The following is a 19059-nucleotide window of genomic DNA, read 5'->3' on the forward strand; positions in this document are numbered from 1 at the left end:
ACAGACTTCTGGAAAACTATTAAGCCCTATTTGTCAACCAAGTCAGGTATCACAGACTCTAAAATTATACTTAGTGAAACTGATCAAATTGTCTCGAACGATACAAATCTCGGAAATTTTTAACAGTTTCTTTGTAAATGTAGCTAAAGATATAAGTAAAGATGTTTCTCTTTGATTCTTTGATAAAGAAACATATCCCAGTTTTCAGAAAAAAATCCTTGCTTTCCCTCAAGGTGCTTTTAATTCTAATACTTGTGGTGACCAACCCTTTTGTATAATCACACTATTGCAAAGTTACCGAATGTATTTTGATGTACTGTAGTATTATATGCCTTGATGTACTGTTATTGTTGTATATATCTGTACTGTATATTCATGTCTTGATGTACATTTACTATCATGTCTTGTGTGATAAAATATGATTAAACTAGCTTAATTTTAAACCAATAAATCAATGAACAGTATCTAATATCATTGATATTAAAAAAGATAAGGGGTAGACAAAATATCAGCTTGAATTTTGAAACTTGGAAAACCATCATTATAACCATTTTCTACAGACTTAATTAACCTTTCAATAAATTCAGGGATTTTTCCAAACCGATTAAAACAAGCACAAGTAACAGCTATTTTTAAAGAAATGATCCTCGGACCAAATCTGACTATAGACCTGAAAGCAGCCTGCCTGTACCATCTTTTTTTTTTTTTTTTTTTTTTTTTTTTTTGAAAAAGTTATGGCCCATCTTTGATAAATTAGTGTGTGCATTTAGAAAAGGATATGACTTTCAAACCACTCTATTAAAACTTCTGGAAAACCGGAAAGAAGCTCTTGACGGTTATCACTAAGTTGCCGCAATGTTAATGAAACTCTCAAAAGCTTTTGACTGTTTACCTCGTGAAGTTCTACTCTCTGCATACGATACGGTTTAACTAATCAATCTATAAAATTAATGCCATCGTACTTTTCAAATAGAAAACAGCAAGTTAAAGTATCAAACATGGTTAGCAGGACTGAAATTAACAAAGGTGTTCCTCGAGGTTTCAGCTTAGGCCCCTTCTTTTTAATGATTTTATAAACAATATCTTTTATTTCATTAAGGGAGGAAGTCACTTCAGTTATTCAGATGATAACACATTTTCTTTTCATACTCATGACTATCAAAAACAACAAAAGCATCTCTGTCTCCATTAGCACAGTTAGGGGCTATGACTTTCACAGTATGGTCCCAATAAACTAGGGTCGTTGTTATTTGAATGTCAGTCTACCTTATAACTGCATCAATAAGTGAGAAGAGTGTATTTTATTGTCAAACTTTTATTTAAAGGCACTGACCTCAAGATTTGGCTGAAAATAATCTTTCTTTCAAATTGAAGTTAGGTCATACTATGGACATTAGAATATGAGTTTTTGTTTCTAAAATATTTTAAAAATTCCAAATCAAGAAAAAAAGTTGACCACGTCGGGATTCAAACCCAGGACCGCCGCGGCAATAATGCCGTAACCAATAGCGCTCTAGCGGAAATAGCGAAATATGACTTCAAAATATAAATTCTTATAATCGAGACAGTTTACCTGGAGTAAAGCGTTACAAACGCTTTTCGATTTTCATCAAAAAAGTAGTAAAAACAGCAAATTCTCATGTGTTTCCGTACCATATAATTTGTCAGTAATTAAGTTTTAAAGCCTTCTTAAGAAATATAGCATTCATTTCCAGAATTATCTAAAAATTCTATCCATTTTTTGGCATTTTATGACACGACAACATGAGGACACTTATGGTTAAGCATTCTTAAACATTCCTATGAGCTTTTACCGACATCTATCCGGCACGGGGGCATGCGCACTGCGTTATACAAAATTCATTCATTAATAATTCTATAAAGTAAATATTACACGCACTTCCGGAAAACCTGGTCGTCAAAAATGTTTTTACTTTTTTTTTTACTTGTAACATGAAAAAAGCCCACATTAAATCAAACAACACTTACCAGTACATGCAAGTGGTCTATTTAAAGCACTGACTTACGTCATTTTGGCAATGTCATATATCAAATGATTCATAGATAAGATATTTTATCATCTACTAGCTAATATCATGTTTCAAAATCAATTTAGAAATCAAAGTTTAAATATTGGACTAGCTGGGAGACTTTTTTTAACCAGAGGTAATGTACAGAGTTTATTCTTGTATGGAATACATGTGAACTATTTCTAAATACCAAAAATAGTGTAACTGCCTTATAAGACAGAGAAATAATGTTTACTGGAATTCAGTTCTTAAAGACGCGCCACCGAATAACTGTGTTCTTTTGATTTCCATGATGACAAGTTGACAGTGACATATATAAGGCCAAGGCGATGTGCTTAATGTCTTAACATTTTATTGAATGAATGTGGCATTATGCACAGTACTTAATGTATTAATTTCAGTTCAGACAGCACTTTGTTTATACATGATAAGATAGTTATTTGTCTATGTTTTAAAAACTATTCTGAAAAGATATTGACTGAATTAAGTTTGCAAATGAAGTTGTGAAAACACAAATATTCAGGGATGGCCTAAATTTTCCACCTGTCCTTCTGTAGTATAGCTTTACTAGATCAGCATTACACATTTGCGAATTAAAGTCCCATAAGGCTTAAATTTTTATGTTAAAACCAGATGAAACAGCTGTCCAAACAGATGTTATGTATAATTACATGGTTAGAATAACACTACTTTTATTACTGCTCGTGAACTTTTTCCATTAGAACCATAAAGGGAGGTAATAAAAGACAATGAGTTCAATAAAACGTCCTATTGCGCTAATTAATATTTATATAGATATTTGGCAAACTTTTAACATAACCAGAGACAACAATTATCGAGATCAAGCTGTAACAAGAAAAATATATATACATTATGTTCATAAAAATGTGGCAGCCACATTATAAAAAATATGGAACGCCGCAACTGTCTTATGTCGGGACACTTCATGTTATCATATCAATGTATGGTGTTAACTTGTCAAAAGATAATAGGTAAGGGTAGATTTCTCGGAAGCACAGAGCACCACAAGCAGTGTCTTACTATGTTAACTATTCATGCTGTCTTTTCAAAGTGTGGTGTTCACCTGTTCAAACAGCACTTATCATGTTGAAAACCTATGTTATCATGTCAAAATGAGATGTTAACTTGTACAAATAGTGTCTTATTATGTCATCAAGCTATGTTATTGTGTCAAAGTACCGTGTGATATTGTCTACAGAGCGTGTTTTTATGTTAAAAGTCTAGACAAGATCAAATGATACTTTAACAAGATGACATACCTTTTTTACATAATATAACACTATTTTGACAAGTTAACACTACACTTAAACGACTGTGTACCCTTTCACAACAAAAACATTAAGGATTTATTCATGTGTTTGATTTAGCTTTTAAAACCTTTTCGATATGATATTGTCAGCTTACTTATGGTAAAAAATAACTTTTAACAAGCCCATAATAAAATGAAATATCAGTAAGTATTTTATAGTGCAGATAATAAAGTTTTCCCTTGTATCAAAATGTCACAATAGAAACACTTTTGTAATACAGAACAATTAGGATTAGTAAATGTGCTATAATATTGATCTCTTTTTCCTACGCATAAAACTGGCAATTGTTTTTAAGAGTAATATGCATGTTTATATGCTGTTCAATTTTCATGCGAAATAAACCTGTTTTTATATAATTTGGTGTCGTTTGATTTTTTTTCTCAAAATGTAGGCACAGCAAGGTTGAATCAATGTTGAACTTCAACGTTGAACTACGGTCGGATTTATATTTGATTTTAAAAGTTGAAACAACGTTGAAGCATCAGCTGTTATTCTACGTTGGTTTTAAGGTTGGAATACGTTGATTCAACATTATTTAAAGTTTGATTTGATATTGACTTCAGATTGATATCAGCCTAGTATAATTTAATTCAAGTCGAAAAATTATTGCTGATTGTTAGATCCTGTATTGTCAATAATTGCTATCTGAGTCTGACTTGATAGTTTGTCAAGGAATTGAGTAATTGGTTAGACGTTGAAATATCGTTGATAAATTGTTGAGGACTTATTCATTAAAAGAATACACTGTATCAAGGCCAAGTTTAATAATGTCAAGTCATCCTCCATTTGTGGTCTTAATCGTGTGCAGCATTTTTTCTGAAAGTATAGAGTGACCTGGCTTTTTATTGATAAATCATTGCAACTGAATTAAACTTTACCACATTTTCATTATTTGAAATGACGTTTATAGTGTACTGTGTTTGTTTAATTTTAACAAGTATTCCTTAAAGATATGAACAATCTAGCGGCAGAATTTTACCAAATTCTGGATTATGTAAGCTAGAACCAGGGCAAAAGATACTAAACAAAAAATAATATCAATTCGTGCATGTTTTCCTCCCCACTAAAAATGAACATTTGTTTTCTTTCTTACATAAAACTGCATGATGTTATAAACAGTTCCATAATTACTTTTCTTACAGTTTAATAATTGTCACATGCTGAATAATACTCCTAAAGAGAGAAATACCGCATAAATCAAACATTTAACAGCGGGGATTTAGGATATTTAGAAATGTTCCAGTGTTAGTCTGCAAAAGGTGTTTACGCATGTTTACCTTTCGTTGATAATACCGCATTATTAATCACATTATAATCATTTTTGCTAGGGTGATATAAGCGCCGACTGAAAATTACAAACATCTACAATATTAATAATGGACAAGAAGATGACAAAGCCATTCATGTATATAAGGAATGCTGAGATGTTAAACGATTCACAAGGAAGAGAGGCAAATGCGCATAAAGAGGCTGATGACATAATAAAAACAATTATTCCAGACACTGAGGATGAAAAAGATGAAGACGAAGGCGTAAATCACAGAATGGAAGAAACGAAGAACGACAGTAAGGTCCAAAGCAATTGGACAGACCAAATTGTAGAAGTTTTCAAAAGCGGTCCTCTTAAGTGGAAACCTACGTTTGACAAGAAACATAAAAGTTCCTGTGACAGAAAGGCAGTATCGACATTCATTGTAAATACGTATGATGTAGGTGACAACTGTACTAAAACGAATTACCTGTGCGGACAAACCGAAGCTGCAATAAAGGCAGGTTCAGAAGGGCATGTCCAAATTTCTGTTGGTAAGACGAACATAGCGACAGTAAAATATGATGCAGATATTAAAGGAAACGTCAAATTGTATCACCAAGGTTTAGTTTACAAACGTTCGCAAACAGACGGGAAAGAAAGAGATATAAAGATTGCGAACTGCGCAGCTAAAGAAGAAATTGTTGGAAACCTTCAGGGGTCTGCAGAATTCAACGCATTTGATTACAAATGGAAAGTTGAAGCAGAAGCAAAGGGCAATACAAGCGGAAACGTATCCTTTGTCGGACTTAATGGTAATGTTAAGAAGACTCCCAAAGGAATAGAAGGACATACAAAACCTTTGCATGTTAAGACTGGAGGTAAAGCAAATTTTCAAGTAAAAGGTTCAGTCGGAAAACAAAAAGTTAAACTGAATGCTAAAGCTAAAGGAAAAGTTAAATTCAAAGCTATTGATGGAAAGTTTGTACTCGCAGCAAAGAAACCGGAAGATGGTGGTATATATATCCCTGGAGTACACGGAACTTTAGGAGAGGTAAAGGCAAAAGGTGAGGCAGACTTTAAAGGCAAGGAAATGAACGAAAAGGCTAAAGCCTCTGGTGAAGCTAAATTACCTGGAATGCAATTCAGGACATTAAATGTTGATATGAGGCGCGAGAAAGATAACGGTACCACTGTAAAAACAAAAGCAAGTGTCGTGGGAGCCATACTGAATGTCCTTAACCTTGAAGCAGTCGGAAATAAAAAAGGCAATAAAGCTGTAGCCTAAGCTGCAGTAAAAGGAGCCAAAGTCAATATAGCGAATGCTTGTGTAACCGTAGTAGATAACATAAGTGTAAATGGCGTAAGAGCGAAAACAGGATTTTCTGTGGATATAGGAAATATAACAGCAAAAGGATTAGGTCCAAAGGGTGAAAAGTAGGGATGGGAACGAATATTCGAATATTCGAATATTCGAAAATCGGTCGAATATTCGAATATGAAAATCAAATTCGAATATTCGTAAAAAAATTTCAAAATAAGTATCATTGGTTTTGGGCAATATGAGCATGCTAATTCTACAGAATAAAACCATTTCATGTTGGTTTATCGTGTATCAAAAGATGTCCAATTAACAAGAAAATAGCAATGCATATTTGGCAGGGACCATCGTTAAGGTTTAACAGTTTGCAACAGGCGTCAATGTGTCAGATGCATGTCAAAAGATGTCCAATTAACAAGAAAATTGCAATGCATAATTACCTGGGGTCATCGCTACGGATTAACAGTTTGTATCAGGCGTAAATGTGATATCTTTTTATCTTTTGTTCATTTTTATTGGCGCCTGTTTTATGCAACAAGTTGTAGATTTTTTTTTCGAAAACAATATACCAAACTTGTAGACATTGTCGATCTTTTCACAATATTTTGTACGACGTTTCAGACCATCCACAGAATCGGTTTTCATCGGCAATCGGTCGTATTCGAATTAAATTCGACGTACTTTATAATAAAATCAAGAAATAACATATGATTGATGTATAAGTTCATGTTGAAGGAGGTTTACTTGCTTTTTACACGACGATTTTTACACGCCGATTGAAAATTTTCAAAATGGCGGCGGTAATACAACAGCGCGTCACGTGTTTGAATTGGACGACCTAGATAAAATTGCGACGGTCTAAATTATAATCGTTTTGAGTTTTTATATCATTTTGAAGCTAAAACACTGAACTAGTTAAATATGTTCATGATTATACTGACAGAATCGTGAAATAAAACGCTAGGATCGGCAGGTTTTGCTAGTTAGGATCAGGTTACCCGAAACAAACAGTTTTTGACATTGTTACGTACGATGATCCACGCTTAAAACAAATGAATACATTGTGTATATACCAATCACTTAATAAGAATTTAAAGCTTCCATTAAAACAAACCGAATATTCGAATATATTCGAATATGGCAAACCGAATATTCGAATACTGATTTCAGTATTCGTTCCCATCCCTAGTGAAAAGGCTTTAGTAGACCACAGCTGGTGTGCAAATGTTTACCTTTTCGTTAGGAATCGCTAGAGATAATGGAGTGTCTACAAGTACAAAGGTTTCGCGTTTCAATACCAATCTTCCGAAGCTGGACTACAGTATGGGAAGAGGAGGATTTTATTTCGGCATTCCGTTCTTTAGCAGAAGCGGTAGTGGCGGTGGCGGTGGCGATGGAGGTGGCGGAAATGGAAATGACCCCAATACCGGAGAGGGCAGAGAAGGGAACAGTTTGAACAACAAAGAGGATGTGCGAAACAATCCATGTGACTCAGAAACGAAATCTAACAAAAACTGAAAGTAACACATGGACTTAATACAAGCTCGGATTCACACACCGATTCATCGAATATAGTAGGACAAAAAGCTGGTGGTATATATGGTGGGGATAAATCTGAGAGTACATTTGGATTTGGTACCAAAAAGGCGAGCGATGCCGGTCATAAAGATTCTAGCATTTATAAGACAGAAAATTTCAAAGCAGTCCAGAACGGTGCAGTTGGCAATACTAACGAAGTTTTTGCGAAATCCAACTTCGATCAATGGTCAGAGTATATTGAAACTTTGCAAAACGAAACTATTCAAAAGTTATATGGACATCAGGAAAGATCTGAGAGTGCCTCTAGAGAATGTTGGCCTTGTCAAGTATCAGACAATGGAGTGATGACCAAGCACTATGAACAGAAGGATTTACAAGGTCAGGTCTTTGAAAACAGTGCGTTCGATTAAAGGGGAAACATAACTCCTTCAGATGAAGACGACTTATTAATAGTAATAGATGAAGTAGAAGAAGATGATGCATAGTCAGTCGTCAAATCATTAGATGCAGAAGAGGTAGTTCCAGATCAGCCGTTTACTAAAAGGATGTCTGACTAGTGTAATTGTGATATAAAACAAGTGGCATTCGTCAGTTCCGGACCAATATCTAAACTCCAGAATAACACCTTCGGCGAACACATGCAGAGAAATACGATATCAGAAGCATCAACGCCAAAAGTTTGGATGGAACATTTTACGCCTTCAGTTGACACTGTATCTCATTATCAAAGGTCCATGGATCTCACAAGATCGAATTATAATGCCAGTCACGGTTTTATTAAAGAAGATGAATGCACTTAAAAAGAAAGCAAAAACCAAAGAAACCTTTTGGAGCAAACAAAAACATCCATACCATATTTAACTTTGATGGTGCCGCAGCAAAACCTGTAAAGTATCTAAAGGATAATGTCTTTTGGTGACGAGTGATAAAAACTATAAGAATAAGCAAACTTTATATGACAACATATAAACAGTATTTTTGTACGTTTTTTACGCTTAAACTTTTTCATAATGTTTTGCAGACTTCAGTAGACCTCTTTTGTTTTTCTTTTAAAAATGTTTGTACATTTTTTGATTATCTATTACGCATGTAGATTCGTGATTTTTGAATCCGATATAGCCACTTACTACATACGTTCTTTCAATGTTGTCAGTGTTTTCCTATTTCATAATGTATTGTGACGTCATTCTCTATATATTTAGGCCTCAATATGTTTCCTTGGCGCATGACGACATTTTTGACGTCTTTTTGAGTGTGTGCCGTGTGATTAACTGTTAACATTAATATTCATATTACGCATGCAAAGGAACAAATGTTCATATGAATATAACAGAATGACAGAATGATCAATTTACTTTTTTCCATTCAACAAGAAAAGATAAAGTAATATTTCTATATACATGTATTACGCATTGTTGAATAAATTATATTAATCACAAACGTTAATTAATACTTATAAAATATGACTGTTTAGCATTATTTTGCAATTTTTAGAAGCAAGTGCATATTTCCTGGTTCGACGGTACTTCAAAAAGTGTGTTCATTCCTTTTATAGAGTATCCCCCTTTTAATTTACATGAAAGAAAATCTCATAATTTGTTAAAGGTTCGTCTTGATATTTAATCTGACATTATAATCTGTTAACAATACTGAAATGAATATTTGCTTTGCGAGTTCCAAATTGTTAGATATTCAAACTTAAAAGGGTAACAATCCTTTTTCAGATGAGATATTTAGGTACATTTGGACCTGTTTCTTTTAATGTTTTCATAGGTAGTCTCGCTTTTTGCAATCCTATGAGCCTTCACCTATAACAATATACAAAGAATTTATTTGGACTTTTCACTTTTTGGCTTCGAGGCTATAACCCGTTGCCTTATTTAAAGTGGGCTGGGTAATTTATTAACTCCCCGTTTTTGTTTTTGTTTTTGTAAAACTGTACATGAAAGTATACAAAATACATTTATTATAAATAGATAGTTTACATCGAAAGGTTTCAGTACTTTTTGATGGTGTTGTTTTTACGTTATCAAATCATAATTAATCGGTTGTTATATGTACTTTCCTTTAAACAAACACTACAACAATATATCAATATCGTGCAATGCATCTTCAAGCCCTGTTGAAAGATGCGAGTTACAGCAGTAAGAGGGTTTCGAGGCCGCTTTCTGAGACATAAAAATACTTTTCAGAACAGGTATGATAACGGCAAATAATGCATTAATCGCTAAAATTGATTTCATATTGTGTTTCTTAGAACTATTAACTACTGTTGTTACTGCTATAATTTCCATCGATAGTAGTAATACTACTATTTCTTCTTAAACTGACAACGGTAACAGCAGTTATACTGTTGTTGCTGCTATAACTTCCAGCAGTAGTAGCAGTAATACTGCTATTACTGCTATAACGTTCCAGCTATAATGTTATAGAAGTAATAGCAGTAATACTGTTACTGTTGTTACTGCTCTTTTGCCAACTACGCCGGTGATAACCCAGTTTTATCGGTTATCAATTATTTTAAATATCATATACTTTTTTCCAGATTTAAAAGCTTTTAAGTAGTGTTCAAATATCTTTTGGTTTTCAAAACAGAATAAGATGTATAAGTGATTAAAAATGTATTTCTACTTGTTCAGAGTTATCTACCCTTACACTCACAGCAAGAGGCCCGATTTCCCTAATCCGCAAGACATTTTACTTTTATTGTTCTTTCATAAGATGTACAGCAATCGACATGGTATGACCGGACTACCAAATTCCATTTCTAAGCAGGTTTCGCAAATATTAATGATTCTGTAGTCTGCTTAAGAGCTAATTAATTGTGAATATTCCTTTCATACAACATCCGTCAGGATGTCAGCTTCAACTATCGACATTCTAGGACGGAGTTGAAACAAATACATCATATTTCTTCGTAGAAGTAGTATTTCAAACAATCAAAAACCGAAGTGTAAATTATGGGCCAAATGTCTTCTAATAGAATTTGTTCCAGTCCCATTTCTTTACTACAAAATCATGTTGGGGTATAGAATTACCACTCATACTAAAGCATACTGAATTGTTTTATTTTGTCGTTCTATACCTCCAAGCGATCTGTCAACACCGTTTTATTACTTTTGATATGAGTTACTGTATACGTCCTAGAATATGTTTTATATATAATAGTGAAGATCCATATCTAGGCACTTTCTATTTTATCAAAGAAAATTTCAAGCTGATATGTCCCTCCTATAGACCGCAATGCTAAATCACGTCGCCACGGTTTCTTGCATATGCCCTGTAAGACTAAATCAGATGACCCCAGCACTGTTTCATTAATTGCTTATACTGCCGAACAGGGCACAATTCACTTGTTTGAAAGTAGAATTAGCCATGGTTGTAAACCAGATGTATTTAATGTGAAGCAGGGCATGTCTAAATACAGCGCGCTCAATTAATTGAGACCTTCCACATATTACTAACTTACTAGGGGGAGAATGTTGACAAAACGAATGTTTTAGATATGAAACATGTTGTGTGAGATTATTTCACAATGATTAAGACATATAAGGAGTTTGAAAGCATTCAATCGAGTAGTTTTAGAGATAACTGATTTCATGCAAAACATTAATTCTTCTTTAAAAATGCGCAAAATTTTAGCAAATAAGCAGCCAGGATTTAGTTCTTCCTGTAAACCTGCTTACTTGTAAAATTTATGTAACGCAGACGTCGGCGCCGATACCGATGAAGGGGGACTACATAAGATCACAATTTGAAACATTTCAAATAATTGAGAAAAAATAAGTACTAGCAAGAGAAGGTTGCTCACATCAACACATCTGGCGACGATTCCAGTTCTCGATATTGGAGAAACAGCACTGTGTAGTTTTCAAAGTAATCTTTTAGGTATGCGAAGCTAGGTCTGCTTTCCGGAAAGTTGTTCCAACATCGTAACATCGTTTCATAAAATGGATCTGGGCATTCTACTGGACCTGATACTGGCTTTGGCATCCTGTACCCTTTCCCAACACAATCTAATACCTCTCTTCCATTCTGATCTGCATATTTTCAATAAAAGGAAGCTGATGGAAAAGGAAGTTTGTTCCAGCTGCTAATGTTATTCACGGATTAACATAACAAATGCAAAGATATAAATTATCAAGATTTGCATGAAACTTTCCAAACAATATATACATGTATGACTGTGTGCCTGCAAGTACAGAAGTATTTATCAGATAATGAACTCAGTCTTAAATAAACGTGATCAACTAAGGTTCTCTTACCAGGATATGGGATATCTCCAAATGTAATGATCTCAGATAATAACACGCCATATGACCACACGTCCGACTTTGTACTCACGCTTCCGCTCCAAAATACATCTGGAGCAAACCATTTTATTGGCAGCCATTCTGACAACTGCCCTGTATTTCAAAACACAGAAAAGCAAGGAAAAGTACACGTATACATCAGGGGATAATGAAGCATAATGGAGCATTTTATCATGTTCTAATTTTGAAATCGTCGATTTGTTTTCAAAAATCTATTTCAAGTTGGCTATCCCAAATGGATTTTAAAATGGTATGACAAAGAAAAAAATTAAATAGATCTACATGCAAATTTCAGACAGAACAATGTTTTATGCATGCACAATGCAGTTTGTTGAAACATTAAAAATGTGGCATTGTCGGCAGTAGATATAATGCCTACATCAATTGAATATAAAACGAATATGAAATAAAATTCGATATTTTCGTAAAATAAGAGAAATATAGTTTCATGGAAAGTTTGAAAAATTCCAGAAAAAATGCAAATCTATTCAATTGACTTGGACACTACCACTTATATAAAAAATCTTGAACATAAAAGCTCAAGGTGAATACATAAAAACATTGTTATGTCCAAAGATCGCACGTATCTTGTTCTTTTTTTTTCGTTATATCATTTTAAAATCCATCAAGAATCAATAAAAATATCGTTAAAACCTATATGAATTATGATAAATTCCTTTGAATTATCAATAAACGAATGTATAATAAAACGGATATTTAGATGTCGTATGATAATAATAATAAGAAGAATATTTATTTATTTATTTTGTTGGGTTTATTGTCGCACCGACACAATTTTAGGTCATATGGCGACTTTCCAGCTTTAATGGTGGAGGAAGACCCCAGGTGCCCCTCCGTGCACAATTTCATCACGAGCGGTCACCTGAGTAGAACCACCGACCTTCCGAAAGCCAGCTGGATGGCTTCCTCATGTGAAGAATTCTATGCCCCAGATGAGGTTTCGAACCCACATCGATGAGGGGCAAATGGTTTGAAGTCAACGACTCTAACCACTTGGCCACGGAGGCCCCAATAAGAAGAATAATAATGGTAGTAGTAGTGGTGGTAGCTGTAGTAGTAGTAGCAGTAGTAATGATAATAGCAAAAATGAAATAAAAAGAACAAATGTGTGTAAAACAGGCAAGACAAAAATATCTTTCACAAGAAAACACAAGATTTTACATTTTCAGCAAGTAAAAGCGGTAAAACATAACCAGTATTAAAATACAAAATTTGCAAAGACTATGAAATATTGTCTAACAAAGCAATATAAATCAATATATAAATTGCTTATATTAAACGTTTCACTATGTTAAACATCTATTTATCGAAATAACACAAAATAAACATAGCTCACTTATGTAAGTTTCAGAAAGATCTTTTTCCACCAACTGAAACAGACCATGATCTGCTACCTTCACTTCCTTGTGGTCGCCTACAAGACATTTAGCGGCCCTTAGGTCACCGTGGACGATATTATTCTCCTCAAGATATGCCATTCCGAGCGCGATCTGAAACATGAGGTTATAGTTACGTAAGTTTAATTGTACCACTTTCAAAATAAAAAATAGGCGGTATTGGCAATTCAACAAACATGTCACACGTGAATCCTCTAATGCCCCTCTATATTTTTGCAATGTATAGTGTATCTAAAAAAATTTCTAACATGTCTGAAATAACATAAATGTATGCAAGTTTCAACGAAATTGAAAAACAAAATATAATTTTTTTTGCAACCTCAGTCCACAGAAACACATATGCTTGTCTAAAACTTTAACGAACGAAGGTATTTCCTTATAATACAGGAAATTCGTGATAACCACAAAATGGCTTCTTTATCCTGTCATATCTTGGAAAGTTAAAAGATAAACGTGGCTTGATCATATATCAGAAATAATTCAAGAATTACCATTGAATATCCTTATAAAGTATATTTGAACAGCAAAACATTATTTCAGTATAAAAATATGGTTGGCGGTCGTAGCATGAACAAAACTATATCATTGCAATAGTTTATTTTGTTGAATTTCACTCTATTGTTTTAAATTATTTTTTCTAAACATGGGAGTAATTTCAAAACTATACTGCTTGAAATATGAGAGATATGGCAAATTGTATACAGGAACCATTAGAAAGTTCGTTTAGTTCACAAATGTATATACATTTTGATTTTATCATGATAATTAGCTACATCAAAGACTTCTATTAGTATTAACATTTCATTTACCTGAGCAGCAATATCAATTAATGCTTCTAAACACAGTGAATTTCTGACATCTTCCCTCCGTAAATATTCCAACAATGATCCGTTAGGCACAAATTCAGACACTATCAGAATAGGTTCAGTCGCTGCGCAAATCGCTATAACCTGAACGAGCTTGTCATGTCGCAATTTGCTTATCATTTTAATTCCAGCTATTAGCTCATCTACTGGCATTTGTAGAAGATTAGGTTTGAGCCGTTTCACTGCCACGTCTAAGGTCTTTCGAAATTTACCTGAAATGTCAGTCGAAATATACAAATTTTGTTCAACGATATCTCAAAGTGTTAATAATCATTCAATAAATAAAACGACATATAATACAAAACTAGATTTTGATTATTAAAATAAATTTCTTATACAGTAAATGAATTCAGCATTCTTACATATTGCAAGTGTTTATGTAACATTGCAAACCTTTATCTCACTCATTTAGCCAGTATCAAACTGCAGTTTTGCCCGAGCTATTTCAACATTGTTCCCTGATACATCTACTGTTATTTTCTTGTTTCTAAACTAGGATTTATAACATTATTTCTTACCAGCATGTCTGTCACCATAATGACCCGTGCCGCCGCGTATTTGCTCCAACAATTCCACTGACGATCTTTCCACTTCAATCTCCCGAAGACGAACAGACGGTTTCTTCTTTTGATATGGCTCCGTAAGTTTGCAACACAACCCATCTGCAAAATCTACAATAAATCGTTTTAAATAACACGGTCATTGGCCGTCACTTTTTATGTCGACTGATGCTGTCAAAATATTATTACCTATCAACTCACCCACACAGATAATACATACATCTAAATTTATGCAATTTCGTGTATATACCAAGTTACATTTACAGTAACTTTGCTTATCAAGTTTGGACATTTCTGTACACTTAACATATACTCTGACGCAATGTATCTATAACATTCCGTGAATTACTCGTATATAAAGAAAATAATATTATGAACATTATTAAGCAATAAATACGTTTCAGTCATATTGCATGTTTATATTTTTAATTGTATCCTGTTGTTCAAAAGTAACTAAGCACGTTAACATCTGGCATTTTGAACAATCAAATTCCAGTTATCCGCAAAACACAAATCATTAACATGATTAAACCCAAAATAACACCATTGTTTTGTCAAAACTAGAAAGAAAAGCAAATATTTTGAGCATACTCATGAAAAATAAAATAACCAGAGTATTAAAGATTTCGTCAATTTAAAACTAGAAGTAAATACATTCGATTTTTGTTGTGAAATTCACCATATATTATGGTCAGATTCAGAAACTAACTCTGTTACTGGAAAAAATGAGCGAAATCCCGTAATATATATTTGTCAAATTCATTCTACGAAACTTTCTTCTTTTTTGGGATGAATGCAATTCCATCCTCCTACCACACCCCTTACAGGTTATTTTGAACTTATAGGGTACGTAATGTTCGTAATTCTATTTATATAATAATTAGTAATTATTAATATTTATCATTTCGTATGCCATTTTCAAAAATTTACTTTGAAAAACATGGTTAACATAACTCTAATTTATTATACATAAATAAGCGGATTACGTATAAATGCAATTTATTTCTATATTCGTATTTTGAGACTTTTTTAAAAACAAAATTGATCCAAGTATTAACATTAATATAATAATATCAAAGCACTGATCGATTTTGCTTTTAACTGTACATGTTTCTAAATGTGTTTAAGTTTTAAAATTCAGAAGTAACAATTAAGTAACTTAACAGATATTAGCAAATCATTTGTCAAGTCTATGATAATGTTCAGCAGGTGTAGAAGCTGGTAATTAAACTGGATCATGTATTTTCGTATGAAAACATGTTAGAAGTCTTTAACACTGTAGACTTGAATACAGAAACATTCCTCACTTTTGTAGTAGGAGACAAGATCAAGCATAGTGTCAAATGTTTTTCTAGGGCTTATGAAAGATCTGCCATTATCCAAACACCTGACGCTGTAGTGTTTAACATCTCCCTCATTTGCTTTGACGGCTAAAAGCAAAGCTGAAACGAATCATGTTTCAGACAAGTATTAGTAAGCACAATAAAGTCCGATTAGTATTATCATAATTTATGCATAAATCGTCAGCCATCTTGTTGGATTAAAACACAAAGGAAAAAATTCATTGCCCGCCCTCCCATCCCTTAAGCTTATTGAAGACATAATTGTAATTTCCATTTTCTGCAGTAAAGTTATTTTCAAATATACTGCTAGTCATTTAGTATTTAGACTTGTATACAAATAATACCATCTGTGTTCTTAATATCAGTTAATTGTGATATTTAGTTATACATTGTTGTATGATATCATGTTTATGTATTCCAGTTGTTAAGGACCCAACCTTTGATATTACAACAGTATGACTAAGACAGTATATAATTTATATACTGTCAATTTTATTTCTTGTTGTATGTTTCACACAAATTTTGATATTTTGTTATACATTGTTGTATGATATCATGTTTATATGTTCCGTCATTTATTATTAAATGACCTTTTCGATTCACATGGTTTTAGTCTTTTCTCTCTTGTATATCAAACAAAGAAAACTTCGTACATTCAATTTACCTTAAAAGGTAGACATAAATGATATTTAAAATCAAATTTCACAATTTTAAATTTTGAATAATTAGCACAATAAACATAAGCTGAATATAAACCTGTCATATAGCATTAAGTATAGCCCGGCAATTTATTGAAGAAGTTATGTAATAACATATCAATATTGAATACTTTACCAATGTTGTGTATCAATGTAATAACCAATCAGCTTGTGCCGTGAGAGCAGTCTAACATTTAATGTGATATGCAAACTTAGAAATCAATCGACATTGATAGCCATTACCTTTACTTCTGTTCAATATAGTTATTTAATTATAGTAGAAATAACTCACAGACAGCGCTCCCTCGAACAAGAAATGTACCAACAGGTGCAGGATGACTACCCAGCAATCTATCCGTTTCCGATCTGCTTATATTGTAATACCAGCTGAAACATAAATCATATTAGTCCAACTCGTGACGTAATTCATTTAAACGCCAACACATCTTCCAAGCTGGTGATGAGGCATTCCTTGGACGTTTGTCGTCGGCATCCTAAAAATCCGTTGGCAATTTAATATGTACTATTATTTAACCAGCAATATATCATCATGGTTTTATTCATCCTCAAATCCTCCCTGATTCTGTGGATTACAGCAGTAACAAGGAGTTGGGCCCATCTTCGGAAATCTGAAAAAAGTCTGAACATTATGATATTAATTTCGCCGTTTTACCTTGGCGCAAAATGCATGAATCGCTAAAACTAATTTCACTTGACTCCAACGATAACATTAGGTGACCTTGGCTCAACTAGTGTATAGTTTCGGCGCAAAATACAGTAGTATGTTAGCGCCAAATCATGTTCCAATTTTGTAATTAAGCCTTCTTTGAATGTGTGCCGTTTGCATCCTGAACATCCTTCGGAAATTTTTAATGGTCTTTTGTTGAACATATATTCCAGCAACATATCCACACGGTTCAATGGATCCTCAATCCATCCTGAAGTACATGAGTAAGAATGATTCCAGTATATTTAGGACACCTGAAATATGCACAAAATTACGATTTTCAACAAATTTTACCATTATTCTCCGACATATAAAGCATAATTTGCGGAAATTAATTTCATTTTGTAAAGACCCAAACGACGATTTAAGGTGACCAAATCGTGGCTCAAGTTCATCGTTTCGGCGTAGAATGCAGCAGTATCTTAGCACAGAAACATGTTCCAATATCGTAATGAGGCCTTCTTTGGACGTATGCCGCTGGAATACCGAAATTCCGTCGGAAATGTAATATGTACTATTATCTGGACATATATTTCAAAATATATTCGTATAGTTTAATTCATCCTCAGTTCCTCATAGTGGAGGCTGTGAATTACAGCAGTAGCAAAGATCTGAGCCTATTTTCGGATTCCCGAAAAAAAATAAACGATTTTCAACACATTTTTACATTTTCTCCTGATATAATGCATAAATTGCATCAATTGCTAAAACTAATTTCATTTTGCATCTCTTTTCGGCTCCAACTTCGCCAGGCCCTGGCTGAAAAAGGAGGGTTGTGTATATGGGCCAGCAACCCTACCGTGTAAATCTAAACTTGCTACAGAAACCAACACTACTGAACAAAGGACGGATCTACGAAATCGACCCCGGCGAGAGCTCATGGCGCAGAGTAATCTGCAAACAAATCTACTCTCTCCAAAGAACGTTGCTCGGATTGTGGCTTGGCATATGAGAACACTCTTTGAAACATAACTGACTGTACAGATGGCTAGGGATATAGAAAAGTACCAACTGGATATTCTCGGGATGAGTGAAGTGCGGTAGACAGGTTTAGGAAGACTTTGCACTGCGTCCGGTCAGACTCTTTTGTATTCTGTTTCAGCAGAAAGAAGTGTTCATGAACATGGGGTTGGTTTTCTCATCAGCAGGAGGACAAGTAAATGCCTAATGGAATGGGAACCAGTTAATGATAGAATTACCACAGCACGTTTCTGGTCAAAGTTTTAAAGAGGGACTTTAGTTCAATGTTAACTAACCAAGCGGATCAGCAAGTAAAAGATGAGTATTATCAACAACTGCAGGGTGTAATTGACAATGTAGCAAAGAGATACATAGTGTTAGAGATAGGTGATATGAATGCGAAAGTAGGTCATGATAACATAGGGACAGACATTGTTATGGGCAAGGAAGGTGTTGGCACCATGAATGAGAATGGAGAACTCTATGCTGAAGTGGAAACAATAGCTTTGTGATAGACAAAACCATCTTCCAGCACAAACTTATTCACAGACCACATAAATTTTCCTGACATGGTAACAGAGAACCAGATAGATCATGTCGCTATATCCTGCAGATGGAGAAGATCACTGCTGGATGTGAGAGCCTGTGAAGGAGCCGACGTTGGGTCCGATGACCATCTGATTGTGGAGTGAAGATTTCCTGAA

The 19059-nt window shown here is 33.9% G+C and overlaps 2 protein-coding genes across 2 annotated transcripts in view; one reads left to right on the forward strand and one right to left on the reverse strand.

Moving 5' to 3' along the window:
• The window catches only part of LOC123525718 (uncharacterized), a 62788-nt gene that overhangs the window by 35804 nt on the left and 7925 nt on the right, over positions 1-19059 (reverse strand). Inside the window, exons 5-11 of the mRNA XM_045304863.2 lie at positions 16961-17055; positions 15935-16069; positions 14586-14738; positions 14011-14279; positions 13141-13294; positions 11736-11876; positions 11282-11510 (exon numbers count right to left, since the gene is read on the reverse strand). Of these exons, the coding sequence (XP_045160798.2) occupies positions 11282-11510; positions 11736-11876; positions 13141-13294; positions 14011-14279; positions 14586-14738; positions 15935-16069; positions 16961-17055 (1176 nt within the window). The remainder of the gene's footprint in view (positions 1-11281; positions 11511-11735; positions 11877-13140; positions 13295-14010; positions 14280-14585; positions 14739-15934; positions 16070-16960; positions 17056-19059) is intronic.
• LOC123524560 (uncharacterized) lies at positions 1871-10076 on the forward strand. Its single transcript, XM_045302844.2, has 2 exons — positions 1871-2166; positions 4690-10076. The coding sequence occupies exon 2, from the start codon at positions 4738-4740 to the stop codon at positions 5896-5898; it is 1161 nt and encodes a 386-aa protein (XP_045158779.2). The 5' UTR covers positions 1871-2166; positions 4690-4737; the 3' UTR covers positions 5899-10076.

This window comes from Mercenaria mercenaria, chromosome 3 (genome assembly GCF_021730395.1).
Source record: "Mercenaria mercenaria strain notata chromosome 3, MADL_Memer_1, whole genome shotgun sequence".
NCBI classification, from domain to species: domain Eukaryota; kingdom Metazoa; phylum Mollusca; class Bivalvia; order Venerida; family Veneridae; genus Mercenaria; species Mercenaria mercenaria.

Excerpts from the sequence above, each read along its gene's own strand:
- LOC123524560 (XM_045302844.2), top strand. The coding sequence starts at position 4,738 with ATGGACAAGAAGATGACAAAGCCATTCATGTATATAAGGAATGCTGAG.